The following is a 21696-nucleotide window of genomic DNA, read 5'->3' on the forward strand; positions in this document are numbered from 1 at the left end:
ATTAGCCACCAGGAGCTTCAGCCAGGAAAATACATTTGTAAAAAAAAAATAAAGTGACTTTTTTTTATATATTTATTTGAATATTAAAAATTCAACTTCACCATTTAATTGAACGTTAATACCGATTAATTATTTTTCTGGCTGGCCCCATTGGTGCGAGATACAGTATTAGCATTTTAATCAGTACTCTTATTTTCATTTAACATATGACATATGACAGTTAGGCCTGCCACAGGGAAAATAGCTTTTAGGGTCTTGCCACTGTAGGGACATGATTAAATTAAATTAAATTTCTACATGTCCCACTTTTAAATACGCTACATTACATTTAAAAAAAAATCAGCAATTCACTTAAAAAACAAAGGTAATGATGATATTATAGTTAGGTGATAATGTCAGTTAAAATACACATTTTAAACTGAAAAAAATCAGAACGTTCCCCAGTAATAGTTTTGAGGTGCCTAGAACTTGTGTTCCGAACATAACCACTGCTATCATCACTGATGTCATTTGAGATGTTATTGTTGAATTCATCAAAGTAGGTATTGAGCATGTTATGAGTGGAGCAATCTGTGAGGTCATAAGCAGAGCATATCATTATCAAACCTAACTGTAACATCACTTTCGTCTTTGTTTTTTTAGACATATATTACACAGTGACATCGGAAACTACATCACTGATGACATCACTGATGACATCATTGATGACAACACTGTGTGTGGCTAGGGTCAAGCTACAGTTACTTCATTTAACTATAACTGGTTAATTTCAGTGTTTTTCTATCTTGAAACTGACATTTCTCCTAACTATAATGTCACTTTAACCTTTGTTTTTTTTTCAGTGAATTTCTAAATGTGTGTGTGTGTGTGTTTGTGTGTGGGTGTGTATAGATATATATTACAGAGTGGCAGTTATAGTCAGAGTGACCAGAACTTTGCAGACCTGCTGCCCCTGATCGTTTATCGGAGTATGAACAGTTTTGCGATGTTTGGTCAAGGGGGTGCAAAGAAAAAAGTGTGGGCCCAAAACTGGCTTGAAACCCTATGAAGTTTACATAACTTTTGTATTTAGTGAAGCTCAAAAACGTCCAGAAGGATTTTGCTGTCATTTGGCAGTATTAAATATTAAGGTGCACAGACGATTCTGCATTTAAGTAAACTATTTCTTAAGTTATAAAGTTATAAGGTTTTTCAACTTAATGATATCTTGTAGCACAATTCTACTAATATTAGCAAGTAAGCCCACAAAATAAACTAGACTGCATGTGTAAAACAACTGAAAACCCTGTTTAAGGTCACATGCTAATGAGAACCTATAAACAAATACATAGCAATCAGAATACATCTTAATCTACATAGGTTTTATTTGCATGCTCTCTGGCTCACAAAATAAAACTGACCCAACAAGCCAAACTAAAACATCTTTCTTATGCAGTCCTATGCAACAAATTGAAAAAATGACCTAGCCGTGGGCCACACAAATTATTCCTTGGAGGATATGATAATTGGCCACTAGGGAAAAATAATAATCTCAGTTTTCATAGCAATGATTGCCTTTCAGTCACTTTGGCCTTCATATGCAGCTCAATCCTACTAAAAGTAGCAAGGAAGCCCAAAAAATAAGCTAGACTGTGTATGTACATTTTCAGAAATACTACAAAAACAACTAAAAGACACATTTATATTCACATGATTATGTAAATCAAAAAGCAAATGCATAACAAATGCAATACATAAAAATAAAGATATCTCATTAAATCTGATGGCTCCCTAATATCTTTACACCCATTTGACAAATCACCCAAAAACATTCCAGACCTATAGCCTCTTCTGCATTTTGAGATGATGTACATTTTTGTGATGAATCCCTAAGGGAGTGAAAAGATAAAAAAGGGGCGGGGAAGGGATGCATTTTTCCACTAATGCATTTTCCATAGACTGTTGTATTTGATGTAGCAGGAACACGGCTGAATGGATTTACATAAATTTGGCAGGACTATACATTATGGTGCATAGATGATGTTTTTTGGATACTTCAGTTAAGTAGGGTAAGTATTTTTTAAGTTATGAGGCATTTAAATATAGTGATATCTGTCACTGCAGTACTTTCCTGGAATTTCACAAACTTTTGTGAAACTACTTCAGTACCTGGCTGTACACTTATATAAAAATATATGACAAAAGATAAATGTCCTTACCTATTACCACTTTATAACTATACTCTACTGTACAATACAGTACCCCAGTTTGTGATACTTTACACAACTGTATGTTACGCCACTCCGCTCTACTGCACTCCACACCATTATAGTCTACAACACATCACTTCACTCAATGACACCTTACTCTACACTACCCCACTCCAGTGTACTCCACTCCACTATACTCTACTACACCTTATCCCCCTCTACACCACTGTACTCTACTCCATCCTACGCTGCTCCACTGTCTGTATACACTATATGCAACCCTACTCTACAACATTGTACTACACTCTATGCCCCTCCTTGGCACTCTTCTCCCCTCTATGCCCATGCACTCTGTGCCACTGTACTACACCGTATGACACTTCGCAACACACCACCCAACTTCTCTCTACGATACTCCACACATACTGGAGCCTATGTAGCATTCACAAATAGCTAAGAATGTAGTGCAGGGGAATACAGTGGTGTTGTGAAGGTTCATGGAATGGTTTGCATGGGATAACACAAGACATCTCTGCAGGCAATGTATTAGTTTCCAGTGGATGTGCAGATGTGATTCTAGTCCTTGGATGGCCGCATGTGCTTCAGATGCTTACCGCCAGAATTCCAATTCTGTGGTGTTTAGCATGAAGAGAGATTGTGGCTGGTGTGATGGTGTTGGGGCTCTCCTGACACCAGCATGACCCTTCATAATAAGGCACACAACTGATCTGAGTAGCAAATGAATGTCCAAGCCCTAGGAATTGTGATATGGGCTTTGCGGTCTTCAAGATTGGCACATGAAGAATCACTCATGGGTTGCAACAAAGTCCTACTTCGCAGTCTCAGGTGAGAGGAAGAGCACATCAGGCAAGCCGTTCTGCGAAAGGAGTTTTTCCTGTTGATATTTTACTCTTTTTCTTTGCACTTATTGCAGCTGTAGGTTAGAGTCTCTGCCACTAACAAATGTTGTGGTCAGATTGGGCAGTGGCAAAGACTTCCAGTCTCAGCAGCTTTTTACTCCTCAAGTGTAATTCTCGAGGCAGCAAAACAGAATCTGTTCCTCAGTTCTTTAAGCTGAAAGATGGGTTCTCAAAATATAGTGGTGCCTACCTCTGTGCTTTTGACAGATCTCAGCAGCACAGGTTTCTTCACCATCAGGTACCACCTTGTGAGGGTATGACAGCCAATGTTCCGGTCTCTGATACAGTCCTTCTCTAGCTGGACATTTCAGCTGGAAGTCAAAATAAACACATTTGCCTGGCCCAGAGAGACAGTTTATATGCTGAGACAGTGGCAGCTGTTGGGAGCCAACCAGAGACTCAGGATGGTGCAGCACCTGATGTTTTGGGATATGTAATAAGGATCAAGTGCATCTTGCTTGAACTTGATTTTTGCTGCTTAAAAACAAACATTCCATGTTTCTATATTCCTAATCCTGTGGCGGTGGCAGATATTGCACAATATAACAGTTGTTTCAGCTCAGTGAATTCATCTCAGTCCTTCAGACAATAAGGTACTTGTTGCATAGCTCTTTTGCCAGAAACAATAACAACCGACGAGGAAAGGCATCCAGCACATCTCCTTTGTTAAGGTGTTTCAGTGGTTTATCCTTTGAAACAGTACTTGTAAAGGTGACACTTTATTTTAGGCCTTAGTCAGACCTGCATCAAATGGTCGGAACCAGTAAAGTAGGCATAGAGGATCTCTCTCTGTTCCATTAAGAGTTGTATGAATCAAAACCAGACCCAGAACAACCTGGTTACAGTGGCTTGGTCAAGGAAGTGGAGATGGTTGAGCAATTCTGTGATATGCAGTGCTAGAAGGAGTGACAACATCTGTTATCAAATCACCGCAACTTAATATTTTAGACCTGATGATGGTTAGAACTTCCAGTTTGAGGTTCACTGACCTCTTAGCACTCACATACATACATACACGCCCACGCATTCCTTAATATAGAGGAAAGCAGTGATCCTCTCTGTCGGAAATTAACACTTCCTTTCAGAAAGTAATATAGCTAGACTGCTCAGGTTACAACATACTATCACTGTGGATGAGTATATAAAACTATTTTCTTCTGGATAAAATCACAAATATTTGTCTTGAAATGTCTACTTGTTTTAACTCTGTTCAACAGGAATTTCACTCTCTAAAACTGATGTTTGTTTGCATAAAGAAGAACCAGACTCAATCCTAATTGATAATCTTGGTGAGAAAGTCAGAAAAGGCAGCACAGATCACATCTTGGGCAAGTTGCTAACATTCCTGAAAACCTATAACTCATATTAGATTGCGAGAGACTATTGAGAAAAAAGCATGTGCTCTGTAGTTGATTATTTTCGAACAACAGTAATGGGTTAAAATGAATAAGGTGATCACAGATGCTGTGGGTGGTTGCACTTCTGGTGTTGGTCACTTCAGCAAATTTTCCAAGATGAGTTACAGACCTACCCAACAGTTAATGTGTTGTATGTGACACAGTGAGGGCTGGCTGCGGTCAAGCCCCACAGGCAACCTTTGGCGTGCATCCTACCCCTGTGTGAAAGGCCAACGTGTGCACAGCGTTTGATGGAAAAGCAAGGAGGAGGCACACAAAAAACAGGGGAGATGTGCGTACCTGCTGCTTGCCTTTCAATCTTTCTCACTGCTTTATCCTCCCACTTGGATTTTTGCGTGCCTGCTCCTTGACTTTCCCTCTTTCTCACAGCTTTTCTCCTTGCTCCTAGACTCGTTTTGAGCTGCCTGCCGCTTGCTTTCGCTTCGTCTCACTGCTTTGTCCTTGCTCTTGCCCCATTTTCTGCGTGCCTGCTGCTTGCCTTTCCATCTTTTTCACTGCTTTCTCCTTGCTCTCAGCCCCACATTGTACATGCCTGCTCCTTGACTTTCCCTCCTTGTCACTGATTTCTTCTTGCTTTCAGCACCATTTTGTATTGCCTATTGCTTGCCTTTCTCTCGTTCTCTTTGCGTTCTCTTTGCTCTATCCACCCGGTTTTGTGCATGCCTGCTCTTAGTCTTTCCCTTCTACTCACTGCTTTCTCCTTGTGCTCAGCCTGGTTTTTTCTGTGCCTCCTGTCTGCCTTTCCCTCCTTCTCACTGTTTTCTCCTTGCGCTCAGCCCGGTTTTGTGTGTTCCTTCTGCCTGCCTTTTCCTACTGCTCACCACTTTCTCCTTGTGCTCAGCCTGGTTTTGTGCATGCCTCCTGCCTTCTCTTCCTCCTTCTCAATGATGTCTCCTTGCAGTCAGACCAGTTTTGTGTGTGCCTGCTCTTTGACTTTTCCTCCTTCTCTTTGCTTTTTTCCTGTGCCAAGTCTAGTTTTGTGCGCACCTGGCTTCCCCCCTTCCCTCTGCTTTTCTCTTGCCTTCAGTCCGGTTTTGTGCGCGCTTGCTGTCTGCCTTTCCCTCCTCACTGCTTTCTCCTAGCGCTCAGGCCAGTTTTGTGCATGCGTGCTGCCCTCCTTTCCTCCTTCTCACTTCTTTCTCCATGCGATCCCCCCAGTTTTGTGCGTGCCTCCTGCCCTCCTTTCCCTCCCTCTCACTGCTTTCTTTTTGCGCTCAGTCCTGTTTGTGCGTTCCTGCTGCCTGCTTCTCTCTCCTTCTCACTGCTTTCTCCTTGTGCTCAGCCCAGTTTTCTGAGGGCCTGCTGTCTGCCTTTCCTTCCTTCTCACTGCTTTCTCCTTGCTCTCAGCCTGGTTTTGGGCATGACTGCTGCCCGCCTCTTCCTCCTTCTCACTGCTTTCTACATGCACTCAGCCTGGATTTGTGGGCCCTGCTGTCCTCTTTTCCCTCTTTCTCACTGCTTTCTCCGTGCGCTCATCCCGGTTTTGTGCATGCCTGCTACCTCCTCTTCCTCCTTCTCACTGATTTCTCTTGCAGTCAGCCCAGTTTTGTGTGTGCCTGCTCCTTGACTTTTCCTCCTTCTCTTTGCTTTTTTCCGAGCTCAGTCAAGTTTTGTGCGCACCTGGCTTTCCCCCCTTCTCTCTGCTTTTCTCTTGCCTTCAGTCCGGTTTTGTGCACGCTTGATGTCTGCCTTTCCCTCCTCACTGCTTTCTCCTAACGCTCAGGCCAGTTTTGTGCATGCGTGCTGCCCTCCTTTTCCGCCTTCGCACTTCTTTCTCCATGCGATCACCCCAGTTTTGTGCGTGCCTCCTGCCCTCCTTTCTCTCCCTCTCACTGCTTTCTTTTTGTGCTCAGCCCTGTTTGTGCGTTCCTGCTACCTGCTTCTCTCTCCTTCTCACTGCTTTCTCCTTGTGCTCAGCCCAGTTTTCTGAGGGCCTGCTGCCTGCCTTTCCCTCCTTCTCACTGCTTTCTCGTTGCTCTCAGCCTGGTTTTGGGCATGACTGCTTCCCGCCTCTTCCTCCTTCTCACTGCTTTCTCCAAGCACTCAGCCTGGATTTGTGGGGGCCTGCTGTCCTCTTTTCTCTCTTTCTCACTGCTTTCTCCGTGCGCTCAGCCCGGTTTTGTACATGCCTGCCTCTCCCACTTCTCACTTCTGTCTCCTTGAATTCAGTCCTGTTTTGCGCATGCCTGCTGCCTGCCTCTCCCTCTTTCTCACTGCTTTCTCCTTGCACTCAGCCCTGTTTTGTGTGTGCCCGCTGTCCTCCTTTCCCTCTTTCTCACTGCTTTTTCTCTTGCACTCAGCTGGGTTTTGTGCATGTCTGCCCCTCCCACCTTCTCACTGCTTTCTCTGAGCGCTCAGGCCAGTTTTGTACATGCCTGCTGCCTCCCTCTGTCCCCTTCTTACTGCTGTCTCCTTGAATTCAGTCTGGTTTTGTGTGTGCCTGCTGACTGCCTGTCCCTCCTTCTCACTGCTTTCTCCTTGCGCTCAGCCCAGTTTTGTGCGTGCCTGCTGTTCTCCTTGCCCTCTCCCTCACTGCTTTTTCTCTTGCGCTCAGCTGGGTTTTGTGCAGGTCTGCCCCTCCCTCCTTCTCACTGCTTTCTCCGTGCGCTCAGCCCAGTTTTGTAGATGACTGCTGCCTCCCTCTGCCTCCCTCTGTCCCCTTCTTACTGCTGTCTCCTTGTGTTCAGTCCGGTTTTGTGCGTGCCAGCTGCCTGCCTCTCCCTCCTTCTCACTGCTTTCTCTTTGCGCTCAGCCCGGTTTTATGGGTGCCTGCTGCCTGTCTCTCCCTCCTTCTTACTGCTTGCTCTCAGCCCATTTTTGTGTGTGCCTCCTGCCCTCCTTTCCATCATTTTCAGTGCATTCTCCTTGCGCTCAGCTTGGTTTTGTCTGTGCCTGCTGCCTGTCTCTCCCTCCTCATTGCTTTCTGTTTACTGCCAGCCTAGTCTTGTGCATGCCAGCTGCTAGGCCCGGTTTTGTTCATGCCTGCTGTTGAAGTATTGGCAGCCAGTCAGATCTCAGCAGATCTTCTTGGATCTGCCGCCCTAGATAAATACATTTCTTTCCCTTTAATATCTTGAAAACTATGGATCAGATTTACACCAAATAAAAAAAGGGCGTTCTGCGAACCAAAAGCTACCTGTTTGCCAAATTTGATGTCATTATGTTTATGGGAATTAACATTGGGAACACACATTTTTGACCCCGCCCCTTTTTTCAGACCCCGCTTGATGGATCTGCCCAAAACTTTCAATGCACAACAAGACCCAGCTTCACACATTTTTTTTGGATAATTTTGTGAAGATTCATCAAACTGCATTAACGATATAGGCAAGTCAAAAAACGCTTTTTCTATGGAATAGGTTGTAGCTGTAACTACCTACTTGCGACCGCTTTGCTGACCGCTGCCATGCTCCTAACACTAATGGGTTTGTTGGCTCACCACAGAGACAGCGCTCTCTGCTGCGTCTCATTCCTACTCCTCGCACACTCCCATCATGGACACCGACACAGCAGGCTGCTTGCAATATTGCTTCATTCCAACCATATGTGCTACCGGCTATTGACGCATTTCAGCTGTCTCCGCAGCCTTGCTCACAAAACAGAGGTGCCATTTTCATTTCCTTATTTACATACACACTTAATGGGTAGAGAAGAAAGAGTGTTGTATTATGCTATATTTGTGTGTTACATTTAGAACGTATAAACTTACTACACACAAATTAAGCCTTTTTAAAGTGCATATAGTACTCATATAGAGACTCAAAATAAATATTGTTCTTTCATATACATGTGCCATATCCTAACTATAACTACCTACTGACGACCACCAGTAGGTATATATATATTACCTACTGGCGGTCGCCACTACGTAGTTAAAGTTCGGACCTAGTTTCTATTTAAAACGTGTTTTTTTACTTGCCTATACCTTTGGCGCTGCTTAATGAATCTTTACGAAACTTTCCAAAAAAATTGCCAGCCACATCAGCTGCTGTTTGGAACGTTTCAGGGTGATCCGTCCAAGGGTGGCCGAGCAAAATGGGGGTCACAAAACACTTTTCTCCATTTATTTTTCCATAGGAAAAATTGAACAGCGATAATGCCAAAACTACTGGATGGAATTACACCAACTTTGCCAGAGAGGTAGGTCCTGGTCCAGGAAGCGATCTTTTTTTGTTTTGGTGTCAATCCGTTCAGTAGTTTTACAGAAATTAAGGAAATTCCAAATTTGTATATCTGTGGATGTGAAGGATTTGCGACTCCTCCCGATCTCGTGCTGAGATGTGATTGGTTGACCTCACTTCAACAAAGAAGCCATTGAAGTGTTGTCAGCCATCTTGGGACTCGGCTGAAGGTGAGCCCCAGAAACAAAGAATAAAAAATACAAAAGGGGGGCAGGTTACGAACACGCTGACCCCGTAGCTCTGGTGCTGGGGGTCCCTTTGGGGAACCCCCCCAGCTAAAAAGCATGTAGGAGATAGAGGCAGGCAGCAGCGACGCACAAAACCAGGCTGAGCGCAAGGAAAAAGCAGTGAGAAGTAAGATAGGAGGGCAGTAGGCATGCACAACACTGGGATGAGTGCAAAGAGAGAGCAATGAGAAGGATGGAAAGGCAAGCAAGATATACAGAAAAAACCTGAGCACAAGGTGAAAACGGTAAGTAGAAGGAAAAGTCAATGAGCAGGCACACACAAAACCAGGTTGGGGGAGCAAGGAAAAAACAAAGAGAACGAGAAAAAGGCAAGCCACAGGCAGCACAATACCGTGCTGAAAGCAAGAAGAAAGCAGTGAGAAAGAGGGAACGTCAAAGGGCAGGCATTGCAAAATGTGGTTGAGAGCAAGGAGAAAGCCATGAGAATGAACCACACACAACACCAATGTTTTTTGTGTGCTTTCTACTTACTTTTCCCTTGAAAGCTATGCACGCCATGTGGTTGGAATCACACAAAGGGGTTGACTGCATACTGAATGGTGGCTGAACCGCCTGGCCACAGGCCAGATCCTGCGGTCAACCCTCTTGGTGTATTAAAAAAAAACTTCAAAATTCACTGAAAATATTCAAAGGTTACAGGAAAGTATAGCTAGTATATAGAATTTAAAAAAAAACGTAGAAATTTACGCAAAAAAAAATAGGTCACAGAGACACATAGTTAGGAAACAGATTTTTTTTAAAACAACTTTAGCAATTAAATGAAAAATCAAAGGTTACAGGGAGGTTATGGTTAGGAAATGGAATTAAAAAGACCTTTGAAATTCACTGAAAAAAACAAAGGTCAGAGGGACGTTATAGGTAGAAAATAGAATTTATAAAAAACCTTAGAAATTCGCTAAAGTAACCAAAGGTTACTGGGACTTTATACGTTAGAAATTCTCTGAGAAAAAAACAAAGGTCACAGAGACGTTATAGTTAGGAAATAGAAAAAGAAAAAAACCTTAGAAATGTAATAAAAAATCAAACATTGCAAGGAAAGTCAAGGAGCAGGCACGCAGAAAGCAGGGATGAGAGCAAGGAGAAAGCAGTGAGAAAGAGGGAAAGGAGGGCAGCATAAACACAGGAAACCTGGCTACAGGCAAGGAGAAAGCATTGAGGAGGGAGAGGCAGGCAGCAGACACGCACAAAACTGGGCTGAGCGCAAGGATAAAGCTGTGAGAAGGAGGGAAAGTCAGGGAGCAGGCCTGCACAAAATGAGGCTGACCTCAAGGAGAAAGCATTGAGAAGGAGGGAAAGGCAAGCAGCAGGCACACTCACAACCTGGCTGAGGACAAGGAGAAGGCAGTGAGAATGAGGGAAACTGAAGGAGCAGGCATGCACAAAACCAGGCTGAGCACAATTAGAAATCAGTTAGAGGGAAGTGAGGCAGGCAGCAGGCATGCACAAAACTGGGCTGAGCGCAAGGAGAAAGCAGTGAAAAGGAGGGGAGGCCAGAAGCAGGCACGCACAAAATCAAGATGAGCACAAGGAGAAAGCAGTATGGAGGGAGAGGCAGGCAGGAGGACTAAACAAAACTGGGCTGAACACCAGGAGAAAGCAGTGAGAAGGAGGGAGAGGCAGGCAGCAGGCACACATAACCAGGCTGAGTGAAAGGAGAAAGCAGTGAGAATGAGAGAGCGGTAGGGATTCAGAAAACCAGGCTGAGTGCAAGGAGAAAGCAGTGAGTAGAAGGGAAAGGAGGACAGCAGGCACACACACAACTGGGCTGAGTACAAGGAGAATGCAGCGAGAAGCATGGAGGGGCAGGCAGCAGGCACACAGAACCAGGCTGAGCACAAGGAGAAAGCAATGAGAAGGAGAAAGAGGCGGGCAGCAGGAACGGACAAAACCGGTCTGAGTGCAAGGAGTAAGCAGTGAGAAGGAGAGAAAAGAGGACAGCAGGCACACACAAAACTGGGCTGAGAACAAAAAGAAAGCAAGGAGAAGGAGGGAGAGGTAGGCAGGACATACGGCCAAAACCGGGCCGAGCGCAAGGACGATGGAATAAGTAGAAGGGAAAGTCAACGAGCAGGCATACACAAAACCGGGTTGGGGAAGCAAGGAGTAAGCAAAAAGTACGAGAGAAAGGGCAAGCAGCAGGCAGCCCAATACAGTGCTGAAAGCAAGAAGAAAGCAGTGAGAAGGAGGGCAAGTAAAGGAGCAGGATCACAGAAATTGGGGTTGAGAGCAAGAAGAAAGCAGTGAGACTGAGGGAAAGGCAAACGGTAGGCATGCAGAAAATGGGGCTGAGAGCAGGGAGAAAGCAGTGAGAAGGAGGGAAAGGAGCAGGCACATAAAAAATCAAGGGGGTGGGGAAAGAAGAAAGGAGGATGGAGAACGAGCAAAAGGCAAGCAGCAGGCATGCAGAACACCCCTATTTTTTGTGTGCCTTCTCGTTGCTTTTTCCTTAAAGATTGTGCAGGATGTGGTTGGATGCACGCACAGGGGTTGGATGCACACTGAGCTTGGTCGTGACCAGGCCATGTGGTCAACCCTGTCGGTGCATTAAAAAAATATAGAAATTCACTGAAAAACACAAAGGTTACAGGGATGTTGTAGTTAGGATATAGAATAAAAAACCTTTAAAAATTCCCTAAAAAATCTAGGGTTACAGGAACGTTATAGTTAGGAAAGACAATTAAAAAAACCTTAGCAGTTAACTCAGAAACCAAAGGTTATAGGGACGTTATAGTTAGGACAAAGAATAAAAAAACAACGTTGAAACTCATTGAAAAAAACAGAGGTTACAGGGATGTTAGAGTTAGGAAATAGAATTAAAAACTTTAGAAATTCACTAAAAAAGGTTACAGGGAGGTTATAGTTAGAAGTAGAATACAAAAAACCTTAGAATTTTGCTGAAAGAGAAAGCAGTGAGAAGGAGAAAGCGGAGGGCAGCAGGAACGCCAAAACCGGTGTTGTATGTAAAACATTTGAGCTTAGCTATAAAGTCCCTATAACATTTGTTTTGTTTTTGTGTGTGTGTGTGTGTATATATATATATATATATATCTGTATATTACAGAGTGACAGTAGCCACTCTGTAGTTATAATTAGAGTGACCAGAACTTTGCTAGCCTGCTGTTTCTGTTTCTGTGTCAGAGTACTGAGCGTTTTGCAGCATTTGGTCAAAGGTAGGCAAATTAAAAAAGTGGGGGGGGTCCCAAAATGGGCTTGAAATCCAATGTATTGTTGATGGACTTTTGTATTTACTGTAGCGCAGAAATGACCAGGTGGATTTGGCTGAAATTTGGTAGCATTAGATATTAAGGTGCAGAGATGATTCCTGGGGGTATTGCATGTAAGTAGTGTAAGTATTTTCTTAAGGTATAATGTTTTTCAACTTAATGATATCTTGTAGCACAATTCCACTAAAAATAGCAAGGAAGCCCAAAAAATAAACTAGATTGTATGTGAAAAGTTTTAGATTTACTACATGAACAACTGAAAGACCGCAGGAGGCTGGGTCTCTATATAGTGTTTGAAAATGATGTGCACTGTGCAGAGAGAACAAGCAACCCCACTTTGGTATGCAGAGGTGAAAAGCAGATAACCTAATGCTCTCTGTGGTAGTGTGGATGAGCAGTTTGGTTTGTCCAGGGTTGGCGAATCACCAAAAAACATTCCATACCTTTAGCGTTTTCTACATTTTGAGATCATGTAAATTTTGTGGTTAATCCTTAAGGGAGAGCAGAGATAAAAGGAAGGGGTCCCACAATGCATTTTTACACAAATGCATTCTTTATAGACTGTTGTATTCGATGTAGCTTGAAAATGACTGAACGGATTTACATGAAATTTGTCAAGATTATACATTACGGTGTACAGATGATGCTTTTTGGATACTGTAGTTAAGTAGGGTAAGTATTTTTTAAGTTATAAGGCATTTGAACTTAGTAATATCTGTCACTGCGGTACTTTCGTGGAAAGTGGTAATGTGTAGGGTCTACTACTTACCTATATCTAAGTCACTAATACTGAGCACAACCAAAGTATAGTAAAAACGATATGGCTGCCTTTTCATTCTCTAAAAACAGCCCTTACCCTATTATATACTGGCTGGTCATTGCCATGTACTCCAGTATACTGCAAAGTTATTGAAGTATACTATGGCCCAAAATTTAACTATTGCCTAGCTGTATTACTGGATTACAGGAGCTTTGAGTTACTCATGGTATCCCATGGGCAATGCTATACTAAGGCCAGATTTACAAAAGAATGCAAGGCCACCATGTGTGGCCCTGCGTTAATTGCTAAATCAGGAGTAACATAAGGCAGCGTAATTTGCTGTTTTGCATTACTCCGCACACCATAATCCACATTGCTGATAAAGTTCACGTACATCCGTATGCCATCCCACTGCACTGTACGCTATTCCACACTACACCACTCCACTCCACTATAGAAGACTCCACTCTGCACCACTCCAGTCTATGCAATTACACTGTACACATTTCCACTGAACGCTACTTCTGACTATGTCACTCCACTGTACGCCACTCCACTGGACACTACTCCACTATACGCTATTCCACTCTACGCCATTCTACTGTATGGCACTCCATTCTACTCTGTTCCACTCTATGCCACTCCACTCTACAACACTCCACTGTATGCTACTTCACTCTACACCACTCCAGTGTAGGCACTCTACTCTAAGGTACTTCATTCTACGCTATTTGATTGGGCCCCACTCCAATGTGCACCACTCCACTGTATGCTATTACACCACACCCCATGCCGCTGTATGCCACCCCACTGTGCAACACTCAACTCTCTGCTATTCCACTGTACACAACTCCACTGTCGCCAGTCCACTCAACTCTATCACACTGTATTCAACTCCACTCTATGCCTTTTCAGTGTAGACCATGCCACTGTATTTCACCTGAAAGAGAAGGTCCCCCGTACTTCTATTATTATATGTCTGGGAGAAGGGGGAAAAATATGAAACTAATGGTGTACATAGTCCCTTTTGACCTGTATTTCTTCCTTTATGCTTAAACACATGCTTTTGGTTCTGATCCCCCATTGAACAAAAATTTATTTATGAAACTTAATTTATTTACTTTACTGTAGGAGTGAGTGGATTGTGGGTGTATTTGATTTTCTATTGATTTATTTCTGCTGTTCTTTTCTCTTTTTAGTATGTAATATGTTTAATATTCTGTTTGTAAAGTGTTTATAGTAGCAATTTATGGAAAGATTCTGTGAAACATGCAAGGTATTTGAGTATTGAAGTTAATGGTGGTAATGGATCAAATTGTGTTAAAAAATTAGTAAATAAATTAAGTTTTATAAATGAATGTGTTTATGGAATTATTGCTCACTGTGGGATCAGAACAGATAGCATTGTTTAAGCATATAGGAAGAAATACAGGCCAAGTGGGACTTTGTATACTGTATGCCACTCCGCTATATGATACTCTAGTATATGCTACTCCACTCTACCCAATTCCACTGTATGCCACTCCACTGTATGCTACTCCACTCTACTCCACTCTAGTGTATGCAACTCCACTCCATTCTACGTTATTCTATTGGACGCCACTCTACTGTATGCTATTACACACTACCTCATTCCAGTGTACGCCACTGAAGTCCACACCAGTTCACTGTACACCACTGCTATGTACGCTAATTCACTCCACGCTATTCTACTTTATGCCACTCCACTATACACTACTTCACTCTATGCCACTACAGTGTACACCACTGCACTCTACGCCACTCCATTCTACGCTAGTCCATTGGACGCAACTCAGCTCTACACCACTCAACACTACACCATTGTACTCCACTCCACAATATGTTACTTCACTCTACCACACTCCGCTGTAATCTAATCCAGTCTACACCACTCCACTCTATGCCACTCCACTCTACTCTAATTTTCTGTACGTTATTCCACTCTACGCCATTCTACTCTATGCCACCCCTCTATGCTCCATTCATCGCTATTCCACTCTATGCCAGTCCTTTCTACGCTATTACACTGTATGCAACTTCAGTCTTTGGCTCTCTACTGTATGGTATTCCACTGTACCCCTCTCACTGAATGCTATTACACTATACGCCACCCCATAATACACCACTTCACTATACGCTACTCCACTGTACGCTACACCACTATAAGCTATTACACTTTACACCACTCCAATGTCTGCGTGTACACTATACACTATTGAACTGTACGCCACTCCAGTCTACGCTACTCTACTCTAGGCTATTCTACTTAGGGCCACTTGACTACGCTACTCCACTCTACGCTCCTCCACTCTACATAGCTCCACTCTACAAAACTCTAGTACCTCTATGCCATTCTACTAGACTCTACTTCACTCTTACCCCGCACACTCCACTGTCCAAATTTGCACTCAACTCTTTGCACGTAGACTCTATTGTGGAATACTCAACTCCACTCTATGACAGTTTCCAACACTGTATGACCCAGAATTTCGCTCTACTGTGTGAGATGCCTCTCAAATTTATAACAGTTTCTGCGACTCTACGCTACACCACTTCAATGTGTGCAACTCCCTCTATGCTAATCCACTGTACCCTATTCCACTCTACGCCACTCCATTGTACACCATTCCAATCTACTCTAGTCCACCCTATGCCACTCCACTCTTTTCACTCCACTGTACGGTACTCCACTGAAAGCTATTCTACTGTATGCTACCCCACTTTACGGTACTTCACTGTACACAAATACTGTTGTAAATACCCCTTTTGGATGGTCACCACCACTTTTTGCTGCTTGATGCTGTCATTTTTTATCTGAAAGTGCACTGAGGCTTACTAATCATACCTCAGTGCCAGTGCTCTCTCCCTTAAATTGTACTACGATTTTTTAAACCCAAGGACTTTACCTATTCTGTAAGGCGCTAGTAAATGGTACCAGTCGTACCCAGGGCAGGGATGGTAAAGGGGTAACCAGGGCTGCAGCACTAATTGTGCCACGCTGGGTGACCCTTGTAAAAGCAAAGCCTGAAAAGCTGCCATGTCAGCCTGCCTGAGCAGCTTGTCTGCTTGAGTGTAACTCTGCCAACACCAAGTGCAGATAGAGTCCCTCACTGCCCTGTCCAGGCTGACCGGCAATAAAATGAGCTATTCAGGAGGCATACAACCCCCAGAGGTTAGCCAAACCTTTACGGTGGGCTAGGAGGTCTGTACGCCTGAGGAAAGGTTCTGCTATATTGGCAAACCTTGAAGTGAGAGGATTCGGGGTAGAAAAGTGACATACTCCTACAGGAAGTTGTCACCGAACAGATGGACTAGCCACAGGGACCAGTAGCCCATTGACCACTGTCCCTTACACCCTTAATGCCCTAACCTTAATACCCCTAAACTAGGATTTAAGGGGCTCCCCTGGCACCAGAACCTCAATTCTGACTTTGAATCCGAGAAGAGGCACAGAGAAGACTCTGTCACCAACAAAAGGACTTTTGACTCTGCCGCTGCTCAAAGAGAGGACACTTAAGTGCCCTGAGGAGAACCCTGCCCTTCAGAAAGTAATATAGCTAAACCAGTAAGGTTACAACATATTATTACTGTGAATGTGTATATAAAATTATTTTCTTCTGGATGAAAATCTCAAATATTTATGTCGAAATGTCTACTTGTTTTTACTTTATTTTGCAGGAATTTCACTCTCTAAAACTGATGTGTGTTTGCATAAAGAAGAACCAGACTCAGTCCTCATTGATAATCTTGGTGAGAAGGTCAGAGAAGACCACATATTGGGTACGTTGCTAACATTCCTGAATACCTTTAACTCATAGTAGATTGCGAGAGACTGTTGAGAAAATAGCATCTGCTCCTTAGTTGATAATTAACACTTAAGGAGTTAAAATTTATAAGATGATCACAGATTCTTGTGGGTGGTTGCACTTCTGGTGTTGGTCACTTCAGCACATTTTCGGAGATGAGTTACAAACCTGTTCAACAGCTACTGCATGAAATTTTCAAGTAAATTACTGATTGCATTTTTGAAAAATGTATATATGAACTAACATCTTCCTTTAACGTTTTCCACTGTTGTATGACCCTTGGTAAGGATACTTAGTAGAAAGCTCTGCTTCAGCAAATGTTGTCTCGATGCTAGCTTGACATGATAAGGCCCACTGTCCATGTTTACCATCACTTGATCACACTACTAGATGCACAGATCTAGGTCAGTCTTTCTATCATGATTTATTGAATTGCAATATTCTTGGCAAAAAAATAATGAATCCATGTACCTCTATGTATAAGGTATAAAACTACATGGCAAATAATTGAAAAAATATTTGATACATTGTTTCACCCTAAAACTCAGCAAATTGTGTATGAAGATATGATGGTGTATATATATTTACAGAGTGTGTCTGTATTCAGAAGTGCTCTGTCCACAACTTTCTAACCCAATCAGTGCTGTCTCTGCCATTCCATCCATAAACTGATATTTTCTTTTCTGGTGTGGACCTAAAAGCTGCTATAATACCTATTTGCATCTAGAGAAGTATGATTCTAATGAGCTCAATAGTATTTCTTTATTGAATAATACAAAGTTTGCACTCTTGGCATCTTGCTACGATCTCCTGTTTGTCATAATTGAAGTAAATCTCAATGAAGCACAACTAGAGTTGTAGAATATGTTGTTTTTGTTGATCTCATCTTATTAACACATTCATGTTCATTATAATACCATAAACCCATTTTATGTAGTGGAATGCTATTGTTGCTTTATGAATATATATGTTCAAAGGAGGATGGTGGAGATACTAATCTGAATTTAATCAATCATATGTTTAAAGATTCACTTCTTCACATTTTGTTTATTACAAATGTATGGAAGATATCATGGATTCAAACTCATCTCAACGATATTATAATAGATATACAAATATGAAATTCATCATTTAATTCCAGATCCAATTCGGACCACCAAATGTATTAATTTTCCAGAATTTCCTACTTAACTTTAATGGTGCTATTCTCACCCCTTCCCCAAGTGTTACCCCTTTTTTGGGGCATTTGGAGTGGTTACCTCTTAAACATTCATACAGCTTTCCACAAAAGGTATCCACGCAAATTTTGCATTGTTTTTTCCAACATTCTGGGGATTTTAAATGTATACAGGTTTGTATATTCCCCCTGAAGGGACAGAGGAAATCGACAAAATATAGCTAACTGTTAATTTTTTTGAGAAACATGGAAAGAAGGCGCTTTGCAAAAAAGAATGTGTATTCATATATATAAAAATGGCATTAAAGAAAGGTTTTGCTGTGCTGGGATCACCAACTTCCCTGCTTTCAGAAACATGCAGAGTTATTTAAAAAACACTTTTGTACACGTTTTTGTAGTTTTTCAAGAGGTTGTCCTTTTCTCGTAATCTTTATGATTTTAACCTGCTTGTAGTTAGTGATTGAAACAGGTGTGAAACCCATGGGTAATCCTAAATTCAGCAAAGAGTCACTAATAAATCCCTCAAGGTTTTCCCAAAGAAACTAATAATTCATATGGTAAAATGTAATGAATGAAAAATGAGTGTTAGACCTGACATCCTTTGTGTGGTCTTCCCCCAGACGTTTTGCCTTCACCCTTCCTGTTTTCTGAATTTCATTTTTACTTTACCACTGTGTGCACTTTACCACTGCTAACCAGTACTAATGTGCTTGTGCTATCTCCCTAAAACATGATAAAAGTGTCCTACACCTGATTGGTGCATTTAATTTACTTGTAAGTCCATAGCATATGGTACTATATGTACTCAGGGCCTGTAAATGAAATGCTACTAGTGGGCCTGCAACTCAGATTATACCACCCACTAACGTAGCACTTTAAAACATGTCTCATGTCTAACATTACAGCCTGTATTGCAGTTTTAAACTGCCAATTCGACCACGGAAAATAAACCTTTTGCCTGGCCTAAACACTCCTTTTTAATTTATATAAATCACCCCTTAAGGTATACCAAAAAGGACTATATAAAAGGCTGCATTGTATTTCAAAAGAAGGACATATGGGTTAGTGTTTTACATGTCCTGGTAGTGAAAAACTCCTAAATGTATTTTTCACTATTGTAAGGCCTACCTCTCCATTAGATTAACAATAGGCTACCTTTTTATATGCAATACATGCAAACCTTTGATTGGAACAGGCAGAAATGTATTGAATTTTAATTTAAAATCCTCTTTAATTGTGAAGGTGGTTTTAAGTCACAATTCTGAAAATCCCACTTTTAGAAAGTTAGCATTTTCCTGCCTAACAATTCTTGTGCCTCTGCCAGTATCCTGTCTCTTATGATCGTGAGTGGCACTGAGTAGCACTGCAGTTGTATATTCCTGCCAAACAATGAGATAAAAGGGACTGGTTGGAGGCAAGATGGGCCATCCTGCCTGGATTGCTGGGAGCAGAGCTCTTCCCTGCCCCACTCACATTTCAAAAGGGCTTGCCTCAAGCACATACAAAGGAACTTGGCCTTTGGTCACTCCAGACTTCTTGGATCCTTGACAGGGAAAGCAGAGAATTTTACAGGACCAAATGTGAGGGTGCCTCAGAAATACCCACTACTTCGAAGGCTGGCACCAGGTTTAAATATTGGACCCCTACAGCAACTTATCAGTACACTCCTGGATCTGTTAAAGACTTCCGAAGCACTGCCTGATACTCAAAGTCTGCCCTGCTGCTATAAGGCCTGCCCTGCTGCTTGGAGGAGAACCCGGCCATCTCCTCGAACCCAGGGCCAACAGAATTGACTAGAGGGACCTAACAAGCTCCTGGGGCCTTGCACCATGCATCTGGCCTCTGTTGGAGTGACTCCTAATACACCAATCGGTGCACCCCAGGTGCTGTACCCTTGATTGTGGAATTTGTGCTACTTTTCCAAAAACCTGTGACTTAAAAAAAGTCACCACATGAGAACTGACAAAGATCGGGACCTAGCTGCCAGCCAATTTAGCCAAGCAGCATTGCCAGTCAGTCAGACTTCACCATAGATCCTGTAATGTCCTTCTCTGCAGCAGCAAATACTGTTCAGTGAGACCTCTCGGCAAAGGTATCAGGCTTTGTGGCACTGTTGTGGGCTACAGCCTGCAACTTCATCCCTCTGGAGATTTTCATCTTCCCAAAAAGTGACAAAGTCTGAAGGTATAAATCTTCACTGCAACCTTGTCCTGCGGCTCCCAGACAACAGCACCTCCTCTACGGACACTGCCAGCTGCTTTGCCCACTGAACTCTTTCTTCTCAAGAACATTTCTTCAAAATTTCTTCCAAGTCTGAAGGTAAGTCGAGACTGAGCCCAATCCACCTTGTTTATCTGACACGCAATCCATCGTGGTCAGCATTAACTTTTGACTTTGCCCATGTCTTGCACGACCAGACAACCTGCTTGGCGCTTTTACCCTTTATGTGCTATTTTGCTCGAAAATTCATAACTCTGGTTCTAGTGATTGAAGTTTGGTGTAATTTTATTCATTAAAATCTACTCTATTTGTGTTTTCACTTTATTACTGTTTATCTGCTGCATTAATACTCTACTACACGTCGCCTCTCTGTTAAGCCTGACTGCCTTTGTTCCAAGCTTGCAGAGGTTTAAGCACAGGTTAATTTAGTGACTTTTGTGGTTCACCTGACAAAGACTGTGGTTGTTGCCTGAGTGGATCTTCCACCCTCTCAACCAGTAACCAGATTTCTTACAGTTGGTATGACGGAAACCTATGCATTTCTTAAATGTAGACAAAATATTAAGTTTAGGAACAGTAGATATTTGTACACCTCTAAATTTGTGGTTACCATACTATTGTGATTCAGAGGGCTTTTCACAAAATGCCTTGTTCTTGAGCATTGGTTTCAAATTGGGAGCCTCAATTCATAGAAATACAGTAGGTAATAAAAATGTTCTACAATTATGTGTTCCCTCATGCCTCCTATAAAAATGGCACCCCACTTTTATGGTTAGGCCTAGCATTTGAGACAAATAATGATAGAAACTGTAACCTGAAATTTCACACAGGAAAATCAGTCCTTTTTTTTTACAGTCTGAATAGCTGCGGAATTTGGGCCCTAGCTCAGCTGCCACCCAGACTAACCTACCAAACCAAGACATTTTGGTGTGGCTTATATAGATCCCACAACGCATTTTTACGAAGAAGCCCTTACAAACCTCACACTTTGGCTAACAACACACATTGGAATCCCTTCACAAACTGTAAGTAGGATGCAAGTTGGCCTACTAAAGTAGTGACAATGACCTTTACAAAGCTGACTCAAAAATGATTTTCCATCTTTCTCGTCCTCAGTACTTGACTTCGCTATACAAGTGCTACATCTCAAAAAGGCGAAACAACACATTAACCCAGGGAAACTTATATGGAACACTCTGTTAGGAACGCATAAAAACATGCAAAATGAAGTCTGAAACTAGAATAAAAAGTAATAAAAATCACAGTTTGCACATAGCACTTTGCCAGACTTATTGGTTTAATGAACCAGAAATCTCGCCATGCCTGCAAGTTTAATATGTGTACTACTGAGATAAAGAGCTAAAAACAGGATTAAAATGCACAAAGGCACTGTAATTTAACTCTTATACCAGCTGGAGGCATGTCATAATACGTGAAAACACAACACTTTCAAGATGAAACTCCATGTGCAGGTATTGTAACCCTTTACGAGGCATAACCTATTCTGTGAGGTGGAGGTAGGTTATATGTGA

General features: G+C 42.3%; 1 protein-coding gene across 1 annotated transcript in view; it reads left to right on the forward strand.

Moving 5' to 3' along the window:
* LOC138259621 (zinc finger protein 436-like) overlaps positions 1-21696 on the forward strand; it is a 154401-nt gene that overhangs the window by 80654 nt on the left and 52051 nt on the right. The window contains exon 5 of the mRNA XM_069207471.1: positions 16640-16741. Within this exon, the coding sequence (XP_069063572.1) occupies positions 16640-16741 (102 nt within the window). The remainder of the gene's footprint in view (positions 1-16639; positions 16742-21696) is intronic.

Source organism: Pleurodeles waltl, chromosome 9 (assembly GCF_031143425.1).
Source record: "Pleurodeles waltl isolate 20211129_DDA chromosome 9, aPleWal1.hap1.20221129, whole genome shotgun sequence".
Taxonomy (NCBI): domain Eukaryota; kingdom Metazoa; phylum Chordata; class Amphibia; order Caudata; family Salamandridae; genus Pleurodeles; species Pleurodeles waltl.